The following is a 19,457-nucleotide window of genomic DNA, read 5'->3' on the forward strand; positions in this document are numbered from 1 at the left end:
GCCCAAGACTTTACTGTTTAACAACCTAGAGAATCGTTTAGCTTTTATAGAACGAATCAAACTGAGTTAACTATAGATCGATTTGAATTAAAAAAACGTTTAACTAAATAGTTGCAGTTTAATCGAACAATAAATACATGCGACAGCAATATTCTCATTCATATAATACAAAACTAATAATATTTTAATGAATGTTAAACGAATTCTATAAAATTCAATGGGTGTTTTTTTTCTTTTTTTTTTTTTTGAAAACCGTTTACGAAAATTAGTTAAAATAGCGTAAAGTTAACTTAATGAGTGTCGGGAACTTTAGTATAGATCGCGCAACGAGGTCAGTGCTTAGAGTGAGGATTACGTATAGATATAGTTGAATTAGTATAGCCAAAGGGTTTAAATTTACAAGTACATAATTGTAAGATAATATGTAGTATAGTTTGTGTTGTTGCCTTATAATTAATTTCGCTTAATTTTGCAGTAATTCTTGATGGAATTTTCATTAAATTACTCTATGCAGCGTCCACGTTGCATCCACACGTCAGACCTTGGCGCCCCAGGCCCGTTTCAATAGATAGGCGCCCTTCTCCGCGATCATCACCGCCGGTGCGTGTGTATTACCCGCTGTTACCTTGGGCATAATGCTTGTGTCCATCACACGCAATCCTCGTATGCCATGTACCCTCAGCTCGTGATTGACAACGGCCATGGGATCTTGCTGCGGACCCATTTTGCAGCTACCCGCCTGATGATTCTCTGGTCCGGTGTTCTGACGCACCGCACACTCCCAGTAAGCATCGCTGCCAAAGGTGTGCGATTCGCAACCCTTTACGACGGTCTTGTCCAGGCGCATGCCGTACTGCTTGAGAGGCGAGCTCTGCGATAGTCTTATGGCAAACTTAATGCCATCCACCAGGGCCTTCACATCATGATCATCGGTCAGGTAGTTGGCAAAAATGCGTGGCGGATCCAGGGGATCGGCGGATCGTAGCTGAATATAACCGCGGGATCTAGGATTCAGTACGGCAGGAAAGATTTGTATGGAGCGTGAGTTGTTCGTGAGCAGTTCACCCACTTGACCTGTGCGTGCGCAGCTGGCCAAATAGCCGCCAAAGTACAGCTGTAGATCAGGCAGATCTGGTCGATCGGCATAGCGCGAGGACACCTTGGCGGTAACATCAGAAATGCCCGTGCCCGACATCAACCCATCGCGGAAAAGTAAATACTCCATGGCGGTGGCCCAGTTGAGCGGCGCTGTGTCCGCATCATCGATAAAGAAGTTGGTAAAAAAGGCCACGTGATTCTGCAGATTCTTGCCCACGCCTGGCAAATTGTGCACGGGTCGCACATTCACCTGTTTCAGCTCCTCCTTGGGTCCCACGCCGCTGAGCAGGAGTATTTGTGGGGAATTGACGGCACCCGCGCTGAGAATCACCTCCTTCTTGGCCATAATCTTGCGCATGCTGCCAAACTGATCGCTGACCTCCACACCCAGCACGTTCTTTGTGTGCGGATGAATCAGCACCTTCGTAACGGTTGTGTTCAGCAAAATATGCAAATTGCTGCGCATGCGTGCGGGTCGTAGGAACGCTCTCGCTGAACTATAGCGAATGCCATTACGTGCGGTCATTTGGGCGATCATGAATCCCGTGGAGTTCTGCCCGTTGAGGTCTTGCACCGAGTAACCCAATTCCTCGCCAGCCTTGAGTATGGCATAGGACAGTGGCGGATTGTAGGGGAACTTGCCCACAGGCAAAAGGCCGCCCTTGGCATGGTATTCGGTGCCAACCGCATCTAGCTCGAGATTATCTTCGGATTTTTTAAAGAACGGCAACACATCGTTGTACGACCAGCCGGGATTGCCCTGTGCCGCCCAGTTATCATAGTCCTCACGATTGCCGCGTATGTACATCATGCCATTCATTACCGACGTTCCACCCAAGACCTTGCCACGCGGCCAATAGCACCGCTGCTCCATCGAGGACAAGCAAGCCATGGGCTCTGGTTCTGTGTTATAACGGTAGTCGATGTCGCTGCCAATGAAGTTTAGGAACATGGAGGGTATTTGAGCGCCCACGGGTTCATCGCCACCTGCGAAGAAACAAAAAATGAAGGGTATTTAGCTACATTTAATTGCATCCTAAACTAGTTTCACATCCTCATTGCGTAATGGCAAAAAAGCACACAGGCAAAGTGCTGCCTTAACTATTATTCAAATTGTAAACACTTTGTACACATAGCTACTAGCTTAAGTGTAAGCTCAATAAGACAAGATCACTGAGATCTTAGCTTTTCAGAGATCCGCATAGTACTTAGCAATGAATATGCACATTGAAATATTTTATAATTTACAACTGGTTTTTGCGTAGACCTTAGACAATTGCTGGTTATAGCATGGTACAAAGATCACAAGGTAAGGGACACTATTATGCTTTAAAAAAGTATTTACATGCCCAAGACAAGTAAAGATTTTTAACGGGAGTAAGGCCGGCCCTAACAGTGGGTGTGCATCTCCCGCAACAGTAAATCGATTCATTGTTTTTGTTATTTTCGCTGGAAGTCATTTTTGTGACTAACATGTTTGTAGCAATCAGAACAAATTATGCTGATTAGAAATCAATTCACAAAAATTCGAATAGCTATTTTAATGATTGTTGACATTTCCTAACGCGGATTGTTAATTTCTTGTTGTATTCCTTTTTTAATTTTGAATCAGTCTTCTAGAATTTCCGTTGTGCATGGGCCCACGACATTTGAGCAATTCGGTGATCATCAATTAATTAAATCAATTTAAATAAAAGGGTATTTGATTGCTATTTAAACCGTGGGAGCTAAAAATTCACCGCAAGCTGTCCAAATAATAATTTAGCTTGTCATTTTGTCAGTTGAACTGAAGCCAAAACAAACAACCTACAATTGCAACAAATTTCTACCAGTTCAACAAAAAGTTACTTCGACTAATAACTTGTTCTACAAAAACTTAAATAAATTAATTTAACATGCTTATAAGTTGCAAATACAATCAAACAACATTTCTTCACAATTGAAAACTCGCAGTTGTTGTTGTTACGCCGTGATCACCAAAAAAAAGGAATTAGCACAAAAGAGTTGATTGAATTGATTGAATTGATTGTTTAAAATGAAATAAAACTTATATATAAACGTGCATATAAATTCTCGTTATATTATGCAATTTTCAATTGCGAATGACAAATTAATATCGTTAACATAAATAATTAGATGAAAAAAATGTTTTTGCTAACAAAAGAACAAAAAAACCAAGCAAAATATATAACAGGGTGAAACACCTTTCAAGTGTATTAATTAATATATATTATTTAAGACTCATAAACAAAATACACACGTAAAACACGTAAAAAATCTAAATTAGAACACAAACTTGCACGTAATACGCTAAGATATTTTATATTTTTTATATATTGTACAAGATGTTGGTATTATTTAACACATATACAAATTTAATTTACGCGTAAATAAGACTCTTGGGACACAAACTTGTACTAAGCGTGAACAAAAAAATATGGTGCTAGTTTAAATATTATATTAATTTGCTTATAAAAACCAAAGCTACTTATTTGACCTCTAGAAAAATACATCCGCTTGATGATGCACAACTTGTGCAGATGGTTGACATTGAAAATGAATTATGAACCAAGAAACAAAACGTCTATTGTCAGAATTGGAAATCAAAAAAAGTGTCAACCCGGTGATTATTAAAACTATGCGTGCAACCAAGTGGAACCAACGCACTTAGCCAAAACGAGCACTTAACAAGCACTCATGGTAATATGGTATGGCCAACTAAGCAATCACAATAATAGCCACTGTTAATTGTACTCTAGGCATTGTTAGATCATTAGCACCAACGCAGTAACAATTATTTTTCTATCTATATTTATATATTTTATATTTTTTGTTTAATTTCAGTTGCGCAATTATTATAATTAGTGACAAGGCATAATAATTGTTGCACTGTAATATTTAATGAAAAGGGTTACCAGCGACACTAACCCCAAAATCAACTCCACTAATGCCAAAGTACTCCTGCCCATAGGCTTATGTTAATGGACATGTTCAAGGTTAAAATCATTCGACCAAAAAAAAGTCGAGCTGTGGGGCATGAATCTTTGCTGCCATGTTGCTACCTGCAATTGAGCTGAGTTAACAGCAAATCAACATCCTTATCGGTCTTTGACCCAAACTTCTTGCTGCCTGGTACCGACTGGAGTCTGGTAAGCTTGCAAAAAATAAAAGAACAAAACTTTTTTTGATTTATGGCACACCAAAGTTTAATGCTTGGCACGTATGTGCACAGCTTTTATTTTAACTGGATATACAAGTTAATTAAAGACTTTGAGCCAAATGCGTTGAACTAAGTACAGCATATATATTTACGTGTCCGTTAAAATGTAAAGCTTTTTAGCTTCTTAACTGCTGGTGGTTTCCACTAAGAGCGCTTAATCTCATTTGTTCTCTTCATTAAAAATAAATGAGTTTAATGTATTTTTAAACTTGTCCCACAAGAAAAGATTCCAAGTAGTTGGCATTTTCTGGCGAATCCACGCAGAGATTTTGCCAGTGAATTTGAGCCAATAAATTAGTTTTGTAAAAGTGTTATAATTTAACCTTTAAAGCTTATTAACTGCTGGTGGTTTTCATAAAGAGTGCATAAATTCTTTTGTTCTCTACATTAAAAAAAGAGTTTTATGTATTTTTAAGCTTGTCTCACAATAAAAAATACCAAGTCTTTGACATTTTCTTGCGAATTCACGCTAAGAGTTTTTGACAATAAATTTGAGCCAATAAATCAGGTTTACCTTATACCTTGATCTTGCTCTGATGAACTTAACATGCTTGTATTAAATAAGGTTAATATAAAAAAGCGTTAACTGCTTTTATTAAAGCACGCGAGCAAGTCATGTTTAAATATTCGTCAAGGTGCATTGGGCTAAATGAATGCCCCCCATTGAGCGAAAATATCGCTCTACCCACGCGCATACATGCGTTAAGTACGCGCATCTTAATTCATTCATAAACGCATTTGTAAATTGATACAAAAACAATTGCCAATTTTTAATTGCAAAAAAGCATTGAAGCGTTTAATAAATAACGTTGTAACTGAACTCCAAGACCAAGTGGCATATAAGCCCATAAACAATATATATATGTATATATAGTTATTTGCATAGGCGCAAATTACCGGCAGGGTAAAACTGAATGTAAGAGCTGCCAGTCGGGTGGGAGGGGGACAGCTCGTTTATTTTACATAATGCTCAAAGCAGTTGCGGTTGCTTCTTTGCCACATTGTTGTTAGTGTTGCATGTTGTTGCTATTGTTAAGCGTTGCTCAAGTTTCATTAATGTTGTTGCCTTTGTCTTTTCTATTCGGTTTGGTGTGTGGCTGTTGCGGTTAAGCTTCAATTACTTCTAAACAAATGCCACATAACGCGCGTCTAATTGCCCACAGCTCAACCAGCTGGCGACATGTATACATACATATACGGCAACATGTTGCACGGCCACAGCAACAACATTGCCGCTTCTGGCAAGTAAACAGCTGTAAAAATCAATGGTTTACCACTTACCGGCTTCAATGAGTAGCACTTTCCACTGCGGCACCTCGGAGAGACGCGACGCAACCACAGAGCCCGCCGAGCCGCCGCCAATGACAATGAAATCGTACTCATAGTCTGGCTCCGAACGAAACTGCATGAATACATCATTAAGCTCCAGATTTGCTATTATTTTAGGATAAACTATGACCTACCCTTGAGCTGGCGCGTCCACAGGGATCCTCCAGATCGCATTGGGAGCGTATGAACACCTCAAGTAGACCCATGAACAGCATAAATGCGCTGCCGCCGCATGTAGAAGCGAGTGTTGGGCCGGTGGGCACGCCCACCAAACAATCACAGGCTGATGTGCTGGTGGACATGTTGTATTAAATCACTGGAAATAGCATTTAAAAAACCAAAGACTTAGGCAACAAACTTGACAGGCATATAGCATCAAAAGACTTTGGCAACGAACTTGACTGGTTATAAAATAAAATATTTTTTAGTTTTGGCAAATTAATGTTAATCATCAATAGGAATTAAACACACATTTTACAATTAGATTTGGCCTTGCAACTGGCATCCATTGCAGAGATCCAAGAGCCCAACAGTAGTTTGGCTGGCGTCGCAAAAGAGGCGTCGCCTGTGCACGCGAAATGTCCATAAAACCAAACAGAAACAAAAACAATTTTTGATACCTTTGGCTAAATGCCGGCAGCATTGGTAATAACAAAAGGCCAACATAGGCAGTAGACCGACAGAAGTCATAGCTCATCATCAGCGGTCCAAAAGAGCTTGGCCCGTTGGCTTGCCTTTGTTGTTTGCATAGTTTCACATGACCTTAGCCCAATGTAGCTGAAGTGCTGGCTATCTTTTATCTTATATCTGCTTTTGACTCTTTTCCAAAAATTTCAAAACATTGCACGTTGAGTTCATGGCGCCTGTGCCTAAAACAGAAGCAATTGTTAAACAACACGAGTACTCGCTGTAGCCCACAATCATTGAGTAATAATTATGCCATTTGGTAATCCAATTGCATTTTTGGTGCTGGCCTCTGAACTGGTGGGTGAAATTAAAAGTGATCTTTGCTGCTTGTGTTGAATTTGAGGGGTTGGACCTAAGTCCAATCTATCTTGTTTTTACAAAATAGAAAAATATTTTTTAATGAGTTTTTAATGGTTAGTGTCCTGTTTCTGTGTAGAAAAATTAATTTCGATAAATATTTTTATTATAGCGACAGAAAAATATTTTTTGCGATAATTAGGACCTGCGCGTCCCCGGGCATCTCGCTTAAAACTCTGTATGAAAATTTGTTTTTAATCGTCTAGCTCTTTTATATAATCAGCTAAATGTTTTTTAAATTACCGAAAATCGCTTATCCATTAGTTGCATACCCGAAATATCTCAATTTGTTAGCTGCACATTTTTTCACACAATTTCGGTAAACAATTACAGCGCCGCCCGCCTGAAATCAGCATCAAAAGTGGCTATACAATTTTTTTTATTTTTGTTTTAAGGTTTTGGAGATGTGTACAACGTTTTTGACCTCAATTAGACTGAGCAACTTGGTTGATTTGGATACAGCAATCAAATTGCAATTTGTAAGCGCAAAACCAAAAACAGAAAGTTAAACAAGAGAATCAAAAACCAAAAAATAAAAAACAAACCGATCTGAGTTGAGAAGTGCAAGCAATAGCTACAATTCGAGATCGCCAGATCGACTTGGGACAATGATGGTGCGCACATTTGACATTTGAAACACGATTTTTTTTTCAGTTACCATTTGTATTCGGATTTTGGCCTCAGTTCGTGTCTCAGTTACAGTTTTCAACTCACATTGGTAACGGCAAAGTTGAAGGATGCCTCGAAAGTAATGCAAAGCGTACGCAGCACGCACGCGAGCGTGAAAAATCAAAAAGAGAGGCAGTTGACCTCGCAACGAGTTTTTCCTTTAAGCAAAAAAACAAAAGCAAATCAACAAAACGAAAAATCAGCAACAACTGCCTAAAAAGTAACCAAGCGAACTTCGGAGCACACAAAATGCGTGCAAAAATCGTGCACAGTTGTGTCCATAAAAAAAAAACAAACAAACAAAAATAAATAAATACTTAAAAGTTGTTCCGATCAACTTCTGGCTTCAATGACGTGGTTAATATAAAAATGTGTTGGAAAAGCAAGCTAGGGGTGAGTTAAATTTTTTACTAAGATTTTAACTACCAGCCATAAATAATCGACAAGATTGTATAGCAACAGAAAAGGAATACAAAAATCTTCATCTCTAATATTAATTTATTATATTTAACTAAGAAATATATTTTAAATTAACAAATATTCATAATTTATTTCAGCCTAAATTAAAATGTTAAGTTAATTGTATAATAAACTAAAAAATATAATAATAAAATAAATGTAACAAACTTCTGATATATTATGATTGATTAAAAAAGAATTATGTAAATAATTGCGATAACTTCTTTCAAGAGAGCAAACATAGTTTTCAGCTTGTTAGTCATTAAGTAGGTTTGCAATAATAAAAGATTTAAATCTTTATGCTTGGCACTTCCTTTGGCTGCCTTAACAATTGACATGGTGCCACTTCATAATTAACTGTTGTATATATGGTATATCTATGTATCGCCTGGGCGTCAAACGTCTTGTGCACTGAAGCGATGAGCCTGTCAATTACACGAGTGCCACATATCAATTGTTGTTGCTGTTGCGGTTGCTACGAGCACTCACATTGTATTCGTGCTATGCGTTTGCATGATATCTTCATTGATAGGGTTGGCATTGTCTGCATTGCTGTTGCTTTTGAAGGTTTCTTTCAGCTGCTGTCAGTCTGTCAGTCCGTCAGTCAGTCAGTCAGTGAGTCAGTGAGTCAGTTCAGCGTGTTGGACTCGTGCTCATTGACTTGTTGCGTTGGTGTGAACAAGATAGTTATTAAATAAAGACACGACTGCAATCTGGCATATGTAGTGTGCCCCCTACTGGCTGACTGTATATTTGGGAGATTTTCATTTTTGGTGCTTATTAATGTGGGAAATATGCATTTATTAGAATAATAATAATAAACTAACGGAATTTATGCGTACCATGACAAAGGCCTCAGATTAAAGCGTGCGATTTTGTGTGTGGCTTGCGTAATGCTTTTCAAGGCTTATAGACAGGGAGCTCTGCCCAGGAAATCTGGCTGGTATCCCAGGGTTTTTAGATCTTACTGCATCTTAACTAGCGTATAACAATTAATTGTAGATATTGTTGACACTATGCTTGTTGGAAGAAAATATAAATAATCTAATCAGTAACTAACAGCCGCAACCAATTTAATGCTCTGCACATTGTGTGGCACTTTGTAGTAATTAATTTCACCAATGTGACTCAGATTGGTGCCGCGCTATAATTTGAAACTGGTTTGGCAAATCGAAAACAACCGTTAACGGGGGCACAACAAAAAATAGCTAAATAAATGAATAAAATAGCGAAAGAAAAAAACGCGTCATAAGGTTTTCACGTTCGGGCGCGTCAAAATGACAAGGTGACCAAATGTGCGCATAATTTAAAATAGATGCAAATAAAGTGCATCATAAAAAAGAAATTGAGAGATAAAATGGAAAACAAAAACTATCATAATACCCAAATAAGCCACGGCATGTTGCTGCTGTGCAGCCGCTTAAAGCGGATCTATAAATTAGCGGCAACATCTGCGTGGCGTGGCGCGGCGCGGCGTGGCAGCAACAATTTAATGCAATGCAAACATTGCATATACATATGCTGCCGCGGTATTGATAACTGAACTGCTCTGCGGCTATTATGCGGCTGCAATGCCGGCGGTTGGCCATTAGAAATTGGCCAAGAAACCAAACAGTGTGGCGGCTAACAACATTAACAACAACAGCAACAAGCAGCAGCGGCAGCAATTGCATTCGCAATTCGAAGGAAGCAGCCGCGCAATGTTTGGCTAAACTTGGCGAATGCATCTCAGACTATGGGCTGTGTGTCTGTGACTCTTTCGCAGCTCGGATGCCGGTGCCGGTCGCATGGCTTAACTTCCTATTTTCACTTTCATTCGTCTTGCGCCCAGGCTGGCCATGGAAATACAACAACAACGACAACAACTCAACTACTGCCAAACTGCAGCCAAGTGATTCGTATTTTTTTGTATTTTATTTTTGTTTCTTTTGTTTTGCGCATTGTCAACGCGCTTTCAACAATGTGCGAATATTTTTATGTGAGAATTTGACAATTGTTAATGTTATTTTCTTGTTGTCATGCCCATCACGTAATTGTTGATTTTGTCTTGAATGCGCTTTGCTTTACTGGATCTTGGGTTTTTTTTTGACATAGGTGTTGATAAGTTTTACATTTGTAAAAAGCATTTACAGATTACGTAAGAAAGCTTAAATTCTTTTCCCACTCTTTGATAATATTGGAAATGCTATGCAACTTGTTGGCATTTATTTATCTTTTTTTAATTTTTCTAAGTTGTGCTAAAAATTTGTGTCTATTTTTTGGGGTGTTAAAATTTGTATACATTTAACATTTTCACATATATTTATAGCTATCAAAATTATTGGTATTTATTTATTTATTTTTTTCATTTAGCTGTTGACTGTTGTCGGGTTTTTCATTATAATATATGAAGATACTATTGTTTTGTAGTCACTACAGGCACGCTAAAATAGCGATAAAAATCTCAAATAAAACAATAAAATCTAAGAAAAGCTATTGAAAGGGCATAGAGCACAGCAGAATTGTAAAATTGTTAATTTTTAATTATTTGCAGTTAATACAGACCCATAATTTACATAGCACGAATCGTTTTTATGGACTATACGTATTTCGTAGAAACGGAAATACCACAAACAATAGTTAAAATTTGCTTCCACTAAAAATACCAGCTCGAAACGTGAATTTTGTGTTTTATAAAGCTTATTTAAATTTTTGCTATGTTGCACGAACTACGTGATTGAATATTTGCAACATTTTGCTGCATTTGCATTTTCCCGAAAATTTACAGTTGCAGTTTTCTTATTTTTTTTTTTTTTTCTTCTTGGGCTGTTGCAACTGCAACGCCATGTAATACCCTTGGCTGCCCAGTGCACGGCCGCTGGGCTGATGCTTGCCAATTACGCTTGCGCTGCCAACAACTACCAACAACAATGAACTGCAACAACAACTAGCAACAACAACAGCGTTGTGACCACAATTAAGTTTAAAGTGAAATTCTGCAATTGCTGGCACACCATTTGAGGCTATGCTGAGATGAGCTTTGCGCCTTTGATTGATCGCTGGTTACGTGCTGAATAAGGTAAAAAACGGGCAGCAACAACTGCAGCAGCATCAGCAATAGCAGCAAATGAAATGTGTTGCTGTTTTGGCCTCCAGGCGGATGCAAAAGTGGGCAGCCCATCAACAGCGCTCAGGAGCTGCCTGTCAACTATGTTGGAGCTTGACTCCGGCTTGAATGTGGCACCATGATTTCTGCCAAATGCCCGACACTAACAACACTTTTAGTTTCATTGCTAAATGAATGAATTTGTTAACAGAGCTATTGTTGTTGCTGCTGCTGCTGTAATTGATGTTTTATACAAAGTTCTCACGCTTGTCGCTAGGATACAATTTTTTATATCGCTTAACCGGCCGGACAGACAGCTAGAGGCTAAAAGCATGTTTGCTGAACTCTCAGCTTAAGCTGATAACCAGCTTTGATAATATTCGCATCAATATGCTCAAGCGCAGGCGATTATAATTTTTTATGATATTTTTAAAGCTGAGAAAACAGGAACTTAATTGTTCTTAAAACCACTTAAACAAGCGAACATGTTGCATTGGAGCCTATTGACTATGGGATACTCTTCGTATATAAATTAATAAATAACTATTTGATATTTAAATTGCAATATAGATACAAAATGTACATTTATACTATGTATTAATCAATTTGATTTTATCATAAGGCGAAAATAGGGTATATTTTATTAAGATCTTAAATGAACAATAATGGGCCTCATAAATATTGGGATAAAATAAATTGTCATGTGCCCTATGCACCTAGTAAGGTGATACATATTTATATACATATGTATATAATGCTAAAGAAAAAACAATAAATAATGAACTAGCAACTTAAGCCTTTGACTTAAACCTTTCGACTTTCTAAAAAGTAAATATGCATAAAATGATATGCTAATCAACATTTTGAAGCATTCTTAAATGCCAACGTCAAGTCAAGCCTAGACTACAACCAATTGCCCGTCTCATGTGACCCAGTTAGGGTTTATTTTGTTAGTGTCACCGTCTCTGGCTTATAAAGTGTGCCACTTCTAAAATAAAAATCTGCCATAACGAATTGTAAACAAATGGAGTCCAAACCGAAGATCGTTTAAATGGCAAAAGGCAAATGGAAACAACTACAACAGCCGCGCAAGGAGCCAAGTAAAAGGCACACAGATCGCAGATGAATGAATGAATGAGTGAGTGCCAGCCAAAACAAAAAAAAAAAGGGAGCCAACAGCAAGCCAGATAAACAAACAGATAGCAGCAAAAAGTCAATCGTTGCCGTTCAAGAGTAGCAACAATAGGCAACAAAAATCCTATAAAAATAGTAACAGCAACAACAATGGGAGGTAGCCGTTCAGCACGCTCCCAAAAAAACATGGGGAGATACAAATTGTATCTTTAGCTGACATTTCAACATGACTGCAACTACAATTCCAACTGTGACTCGTGTGTTTGCTTGTGGCTGTGTGTGTGTGTGTGTGTGTGTGTGTTGGCAAATACGTTTTCAAAGTTTTCGGTTTAACTACATGCCAAATCTGTCAAGACGCCACAAAAGAAAGCGGGCATCGGCGTGGGTGACTGGCGGTCAAAGCACTCGCCAATTCAATATGAAGCTGAACATTTCATTTCAGTGCCCGCAGTGGGCACATGTTAGAGATACCCTAGATAAAGAGCAAGCACACCGATTGGCAATTGCTTTTTAACCAAAGTTTGGCCTCAATACCAAAATGTGATTGATCATCGCTTCACGCGCTGTTCCCCCTTTAAGCATCACACCTTAAGATCGTGTGCTCTTCAAAATATCATAAGTTTGATATGCAGTATACAGAAAAAATGTGCGCATTCGAACTTTTGATTAATGAGTTCAGGTAAAGTCAGAATTTTGTAAATTATTTTTTATGTATATTATTCATTTTATTTGAAATTTATTGCATTTATTTAAATCAATGTGAATCGCAAATAACGCCTTTTATTTTTATGTTACCGATGAGCAAAAATTTGATTTAATATGCGACATTTTTTGGCATGATTTGATACTACATTTTGTATACCCAGCAACATATTTAAAAACACACTAAGAAGAGCATGATCATATTTTGAGATCTGTCATCCTATCAAATATATTTGAGTCTTCAAAATAGACGGGCCACTTGGTCAAGTAGATCTAAGATAAACTTTACTTAAACATGTGAAGTGTGGCTTGTTTGGGTTCCTCGCAGATTTCATATAATTCCTAGACAAGCTTAAACTTAAATCTAATTTATTAATACATTTTAGGTTGAAGCTTAAAATTAAACTGTACTGTGATATGTTAATTTATAATATATGTAGAGGGTATCTGTAAAGTAAGTAAATGCTCTAGTTTATAGGGTATTACCAAGTCAAGCACACTCATCTAGCGTACCCTTGCCAATTGTAGGTAAAATGCACTTAAAAACGGATATTCACATGCATTCAAATCGATTGCAGATCTTTTACACACACTAAATAAAGTGCTCTGAAGTCTTTTACAAAGCCGAACGCTTCCGTTGGCAACAGAAAAAATCAAAAAAAAAAAAAACCGGGCTAATTTCCTATTACTGTAATGAACGTTTTATGAACTGCTATAACGCAACACCTTAATTCGAGTACGATACGGTATTTTTTTTGTTGTTGCTACAGAGCAGAAAAATCGAACCGATTAGCGAGCACATGGGTCACTTAGGTATAAAAAAGAAAAACATGTACAATGGGCAAACTAAAATTAGAAGCATGTTTAAAAAATCGTGAGACACACACACACACACAAACACATACATAATGCTCGTTAATTGTGTCAATATGAAACGTAATAAAGCACTTTTTAGAATGTAACTGCAAAAGGTGCAAACACTAAATTTAAAGCAACTTCGTTGCCAAGTTCCGTTTCGGGATTGCAAGCGACGCTTCCTCAACTGCCAAGACTATGGTCAATCACAGAAATAAAAGTTACTCACAGTTTTCTATGCCCGTGTCCAGTTGTTGGCCAGTTTCCTTTTCGGTTTGCCGCAAAACAAACAATTAGCTCTTTTGGCTTTTATTTTCTTATTGTGCCTCTCCTTATCGGTAATGCCTTTTTGGCAAATTGCACAACCCACCGAAGACGTGCACAATAATTTGACAAAAACTATTTTTTAAATGTTTTTCGGTGTATTTTTTGGTGGTTATTTTTCTTTTTCATTCGTTAGCACACACAGTAGCACAGTAACACACGCACAGTACTAAGTTTTGCCTTCTTTGGCTTGAACGGGCAGCTCACAAGTCTGCATGCAGTTTAGGCCTTGCTAAGATTTTAGCAACTTGTTTTGAACTGCGCGCAATCGCAGACCGTCGTCGACTCAGTGTTTGGCCGGCAAGCGCGGCTCTTTTTAAACTCCCCCCAAAAACGCCAATACGAAGCTTGAGCTGTTGGCTGGTTCGTTTTTCAGTTGGTTCGGGAGCAACTGGTTCCAGATGCGCTCACGTTGTGTAGCTTAAAGCTCGCTTGTCTCTCTCCAATTGCTTGCTGGCATAATATTTATTTTTTAATTTAATATAAATACATATTCTAACTATCGAAATGACTATTTATTAACATGCAAACATTAAAGTTACGAGCGTTAGCAAATATATACTTTGAATGAAAACGATCAATAATATATATTAAACTAACGGGTATAGCTTTGAAAATGATTTTAAAACTGAAAATGATTTTCACGGTAAGTAAACAACTTTCATACAAACGTTTTCCCCAAATTTACCAATGTTGCCGACTTAAATTTTCCAAATCGTTAAAACACGTATTCATAACGTTTTTATGTATAGCTTTAAATAATACGTTTGAAGCAAATCCGAAAAAATTTAAATATCACCAAAAAATATCCTCGAAGTGCACTTTTTACCGAGGATGCTTCGATCCTGCGATATGTGAAACACGTCTCAAAAGATTTTCGAGATAGATCCTTAAAATGAATTTGAGGGCGGAACGTTATCCACCAAATCTTTGACCCTCATTTCGACCAAGGAGGAATACATTTTTGGAAAAGTGTGAAACACCCCTCAAATGAATTTGAACAAAGAACGTTGAAATTGAGTTTGAGGCCGATCGGATGTAAAAAAAATTATTCGTAGTGGTGGAATTTATTTAAATATATTTAATATTTCATTGTCAGGTTAAACTACTTGTGTGTGGTTTACTGGTGCAACGAATATTTATTAATATTAAAATGGATTGATATATTTTTATGCATATTTCTTCAAATTTTATCACCATAAATAATATTCCTACTCTATTCCAATTGCGAAGTGTAACTGAAATCTTTTCATTTCAACTGAGATTATTGGGGTTCCTCATGCAAAATTGTTTGGTAAATCTATTTAAATGCAGCCAGTGCTGTATAGCCTAAACATAGCGAGTCATAACCAACTGTTATATTCTCAAAATGCGTCACAGGATTCTTCAACCACCGCTTACAGGCAAATGCCTAGCCACGCAAATCGTAACGAGTGCCAAGGCACTCGCTCAGCAGCCCACACGTAAAAGTATCGAATGCATTCAGTGCGCGTGCGCAGAATTAACGATTTGCAGCTGGACAAAGAGTTGGCTCAAGACACTTGAAAGGCAAAATAAGGTACAACGGCTGTGGAACTGCGTTGTACACTTTGAGCAGATAAATTTTGAAAAATATTAACAAAATAACAAGAAAGAAAGTAAGCAGGTAAAAAAGTAAGAATAAAATAGGATTAACTAAAAGAAACTTTTAGAAAAAGTTTTGAAAATGCTAAAAGGAACCGAACTAAATACGGCAAAAGAAGAGAAAAATTGGTATACATTTTAAAACAAGTGTTAAGAAAGCTCTTAAAGCACATTTCAAAGATTGAGTGAATAAACTTAAGCAAAAATACGTAAGTTTAGTAAATTTGGAGAAAAAGCGTGGTGAACAATTTTTATTGATCTTGAAAAAAACCCATAAAGTAATGCAAACTGTGTTTTAGCGGGGGTGGGTGTATGAATCATGCGAATTACCCACACAAATATGGATGTACAGGTTTTCCAACTGTGTGAGTGTGTGTGTGTGTGCGTTTGTGAGTGTGTGAGTGTCTCAAGTAATGAAAATAACAACAAGAGTGTGCGAAAAACGTAAAAACCCCATCAGCAGCTGGCAAAAAAGAAAGAAAAGGCATAGATTTGTGGTAAAATCGATGTGAGGAGTCGAGGCAAAAATGTTCTTTTCATGTTCCTTTTTTCAACTTCTTTTTTCACCTGAAGTACTCATTCTGACTAATTGTTCTTCCGTACAGCTACGCGAAACTTTAAAGCAGCTAAGACAAGCGCAGGGCGGCCCAAGCCACAAGGCACTTAAAATGGCTGACGAGTATATGCCAGATGTCAGCATGATGGACACAAGTGAGTAACATATTGTGGTCAAAACTAATGACCATAATTAGCATTGTCTAAATGTTAGAAAGTTGCAGCAGAATTTTAGTCTTTAGAAGATTTCTTTGTTAAACGGGAATCGAGTAATAAAATATCTTGTGGTATTATTAAACTGTTACGAAAGATGTAACTCATTAAGCGTGGCATGTCAGACCCTTCATATTATGTTTACATATATATATATTATATTAACATATATATTATATTTACATATATGTATATATATATATACATATATATATATATATATATATATATATTTTAAGTCGATAAAGTCATATCAATTCGAATGTCTGTCTGCTTCTATTTAAAAAAACTTGATTTTCAGAGGCTTTTCGAAGCTTGATCTCTCGATTTTTGGTTTGTTAGTTTTTTGTAAGTATAAGTTTCAGCCTGTTAAATTTTAAATAACTTTTATCAGAGTCGGCTTTTTTTTAGACGGAAAATATAAAGCTATATAGTTGATAATAATAATAATTTATATTAGTTTATCAAGTTTGAGGAAGCATCTGAGTGATTTGGCTTGAATATAGTTTAGTCTTCAGCACTTATCTGAATACAACCAATATAAATATAAGAGCAATTAATTTTTTCCCACCAAGGTTAGCTCTACCAAAATAATTTTTAATTTCTAATTATTTTTTTCTGTCTGCTACAGTTGTGCCCGCCATATTGGGCCTCACTGCGGCCGCAGTGCTCTCGACGGTGGCCTGCATCTGTGCCAAGCAGATGCGCATACGCAACAAGAAGCAAAACCAACACGATGCGTCATTCCCATTCCAACCGACACGACGTCCGACCGCAGTTCGTTCGCCAAGCGGCCAGCCGCCGCACTATCTGAAGAAATCACCATCGCCCACTGGTGGCAAGCAGATGGGCTTGCTCTCACCCATGCAGGATCAGTCAACATCCCCGACAGCGCCGCCAAACATGAAATATAACGAGGAGGATGAGGTGACACAGCCGCAGCTTGCACAGCAGCAGCAGCAAAATTCCAACAAGCTCCACGTTGTTGACAATGCCAAACACCACAATCAACATCATTCGCCAGTGGAGACCATTGCCAATGGTAATGTGACCATCACACTGGACGAGACGCTGTCCAATGGCAAGGAGCTGACCGTATGCGACCAATATGGCAAGCTGGGCACCATTTACTTCAAGCTGCGCTACTTGGCTGAGCGGAATGCACTCATGGTATCCATCATACGCTGCCGCGGGCTGCCTTGCAAGGGTGGTGCTGGCGGCACTGGGGATATACCCACTGGCATGAATGGACGCACCCAGGCGGCAACCGATCCGTATGTAAAGCTGCAGCTGCTGCCGGACAAACAGCACAAGGTGAAGACTCGCGTGGTGCGCAACACCAGGAATCCTGTTTACGATGAGGACTTTACCTTTTATGGCTTGAATATGAATGATCTGCAAAACATGAGCCTGCACTTTGTTATACTAAGCTTTGATCGTTATTCGCGAGATGATGTTATTGGCGAGGTTGTCTGCCCATTGTCTTCCATCGAGATTGGTGATATATCGAAGGAGGCGCTCTCGATTAGCAAGGAGATACAGCCACGCAGCCTGAAGATACGCGCCCAAGGACGTGGCGAGCTGCTCATCTCACTCTGCTGGCAGCCGGCAGCTGGACGCTTGACCGTCGTTTTATTAAAGGCCCGCAATTTGCCCCGTATGGACGTCACCGGCCTCGCTGATCCCTATGTCAAGATATACTTGCTTTACAATGGGCAGCGTATAGCCAAGAAGAAGACTCATGTCAAGAAGCGCACGCTGAGTCCTGTCTTCAATGAGAGCTTTGCTTTTGATATACCCGCTGCAGAGGTGAGTTGAACTAATAGATTTTTATGCGTATTTTCATTTTGCTATTTGTGCATCTTTTTTAGGGCACTGGCGCCACCTTGGAAGGTGTCTCATTGGAGCTAATGCTACTCGACTGGGATCGCGTGACCAAGAATGAGGTAAGAGACCATATTATACTTTAAGTAGGCAGCCAATGAAAGCTCTCACCCTCTTGTGTCCACCTAGGTTATTGGACGCTTAGAGCTGGGTGGACCCAATTCAAGCAGTACCGCTTTGAACCATTGGAATGAAGTTTGCAGTTCGCCACGTCGCCAAATTGCCGAATGGCACAAGCTAAATGAGTAAAACTCTTCAATTTTATTTGGGGCAGCGACCCGGCGCTGGCGCCGCCTATTCAACCACAAAAACAACAACAGGCAAACCAAGTTAAATATATTCTAATTTTTATTTTCATTTTTATACTGCGTGCATAACCATAATTTAAATGAATTAAAGATTTTAAAATATTTATTTTGATTATGCTCAATATATTTCTTTTGTGGCATAAGGCACACAACATTTGAAAATAAAAAAGTTGAAGAAAAAGTAATTTACAAAAAGACACAAGAAAACTTAAGTAAATTAAATGTATTAGAAAATGTTTAGTATGTAACAACGCGAGTAAATGTAAGAAAATTAATTTAAAAAAAAAACATGATACACACATACTTATAATGAAAATTAAAACAGGTACACATACGTATAAAAAACTTCAATTTGTTGCTGTATAAAAATCATTAATTAAACGTTGGGCTAAAGTTTTTAATTATATACAAAAATAATTGAGCTTGAATTTTTTTTTGCATTGTAAAATTACATATTACCTGAAGAAAATTGTTTGTAGTCCATTTATTATGACTCTGCCCACCATGAATACATTTGGTATTTGTTTAATATGTATTTATATTGTAGCTTAAATTTAAAGCATATATTTATTTCATATTTACCACAAACTGAGTTCCGAACACCAAACACAACTAGGAAACCCCGAAGAAACTATTTGAACAGTGCTTTACACAACAAATTTTCCAAATGTGTCCGCAGTGAGACAAACGCTTACCGCTTATATCTTTATATACATATAAACAAACATTAAAAACAAGAGAAAAATAACAACAAAAAAATCCAATCAAAATAAATCGAAAAGATAACGAAACTTGAGAGAACACGCAGCAATTTGCTTAGGCACCAAAAAGCTACAAAATCACACACAAAAAAAGAACGAAACAAGTCAAAACCCAAAAAACTAAACAACACAATAGAATAGTACTTATAAGATGGCAAATCATATTGTATGTAGAAACCACAAAAGTAATTATA

General features: G+C 37.8%; 2 protein-coding genes across 6 annotated transcripts; one reads left to right on the forward strand and one right to left on the reverse strand.

Annotated features, from left to right (window-relative positions):
- Positions 1-139: 139 nt before the first annotated feature.
- Gld (Glucose dehydrogenase) lies at positions 140-14,209 on the reverse strand. 2 transcript variants are annotated; one of them, XM_070207741.1, is made up of 4 exons: positions 13,825-14,209; positions 5,782-5,963; positions 5,600-5,720; positions 140-2,085 (listed from the first exon to the last, which is right to left on the reverse strand). In XM_070207741.1, exons 2-4 carry the CDS (start codon positions 5,947-5,949, stop codon positions 497-499), a joined length of 1,878 nt encoding a protein of 625 aa, XP_070063842.1. In that variant the 5' UTR covers positions 5,950-5,963; positions 13,825-14,209; the 3' UTR covers positions 140-496. The 2 variants fall into 2 exon arrangements, with proteins under 2 accessions (XP_070063842.1, XP_002056410.4); XM_002056374.4 differs by having other exon boundaries at positions 536-2,085.
- A 1,216-nt stretch (positions 14,210-15,425) lies between these two features.
- Positions 15,426-19,295, forward strand: Syt4 (Synaptotagmin 4). Of its 4 annotated transcripts, none has more exons than XM_015170653.3 (5): positions 15,426-15,564; positions 16,148-16,253; positions 16,942-18,119; positions 18,182-18,256; positions 18,324-19,295. In XM_015170653.3, exons 2-5 carry the CDS (start codon positions 16,211-16,213, stop codon positions 18,441-18,443), a joined length of 1,416 nt encoding a protein of 471 aa, XP_015026139.1. In that variant the 5' UTR covers positions 15,426-15,564; positions 16,148-16,210; the 3' UTR covers positions 18,444-19,295. The 4 variants fall into 4 exon arrangements, with proteins under 4 accessions (XP_015026139.1, XP_015026138.1, XP_032289789.1 ...); XM_015170652.3 differs by having other exon boundaries at positions 15,452-15,556; XM_032433898.2 differs by having other exon boundaries at positions 15,453-15,572.
- Positions 19,296-19,457: the final 162 nt, after the last annotated feature.

This window comes from Drosophila virilis, chromosome 2 (genome assembly GCF_030788295.1).
Source record: "Drosophila virilis strain 15010-1051.87 chromosome 2, Dvir_AGI_RSII-ME, whole genome shotgun sequence".
NCBI lineage: Eukaryota > Metazoa > Arthropoda > Insecta > Diptera > Drosophilidae > Drosophila > Drosophila virilis.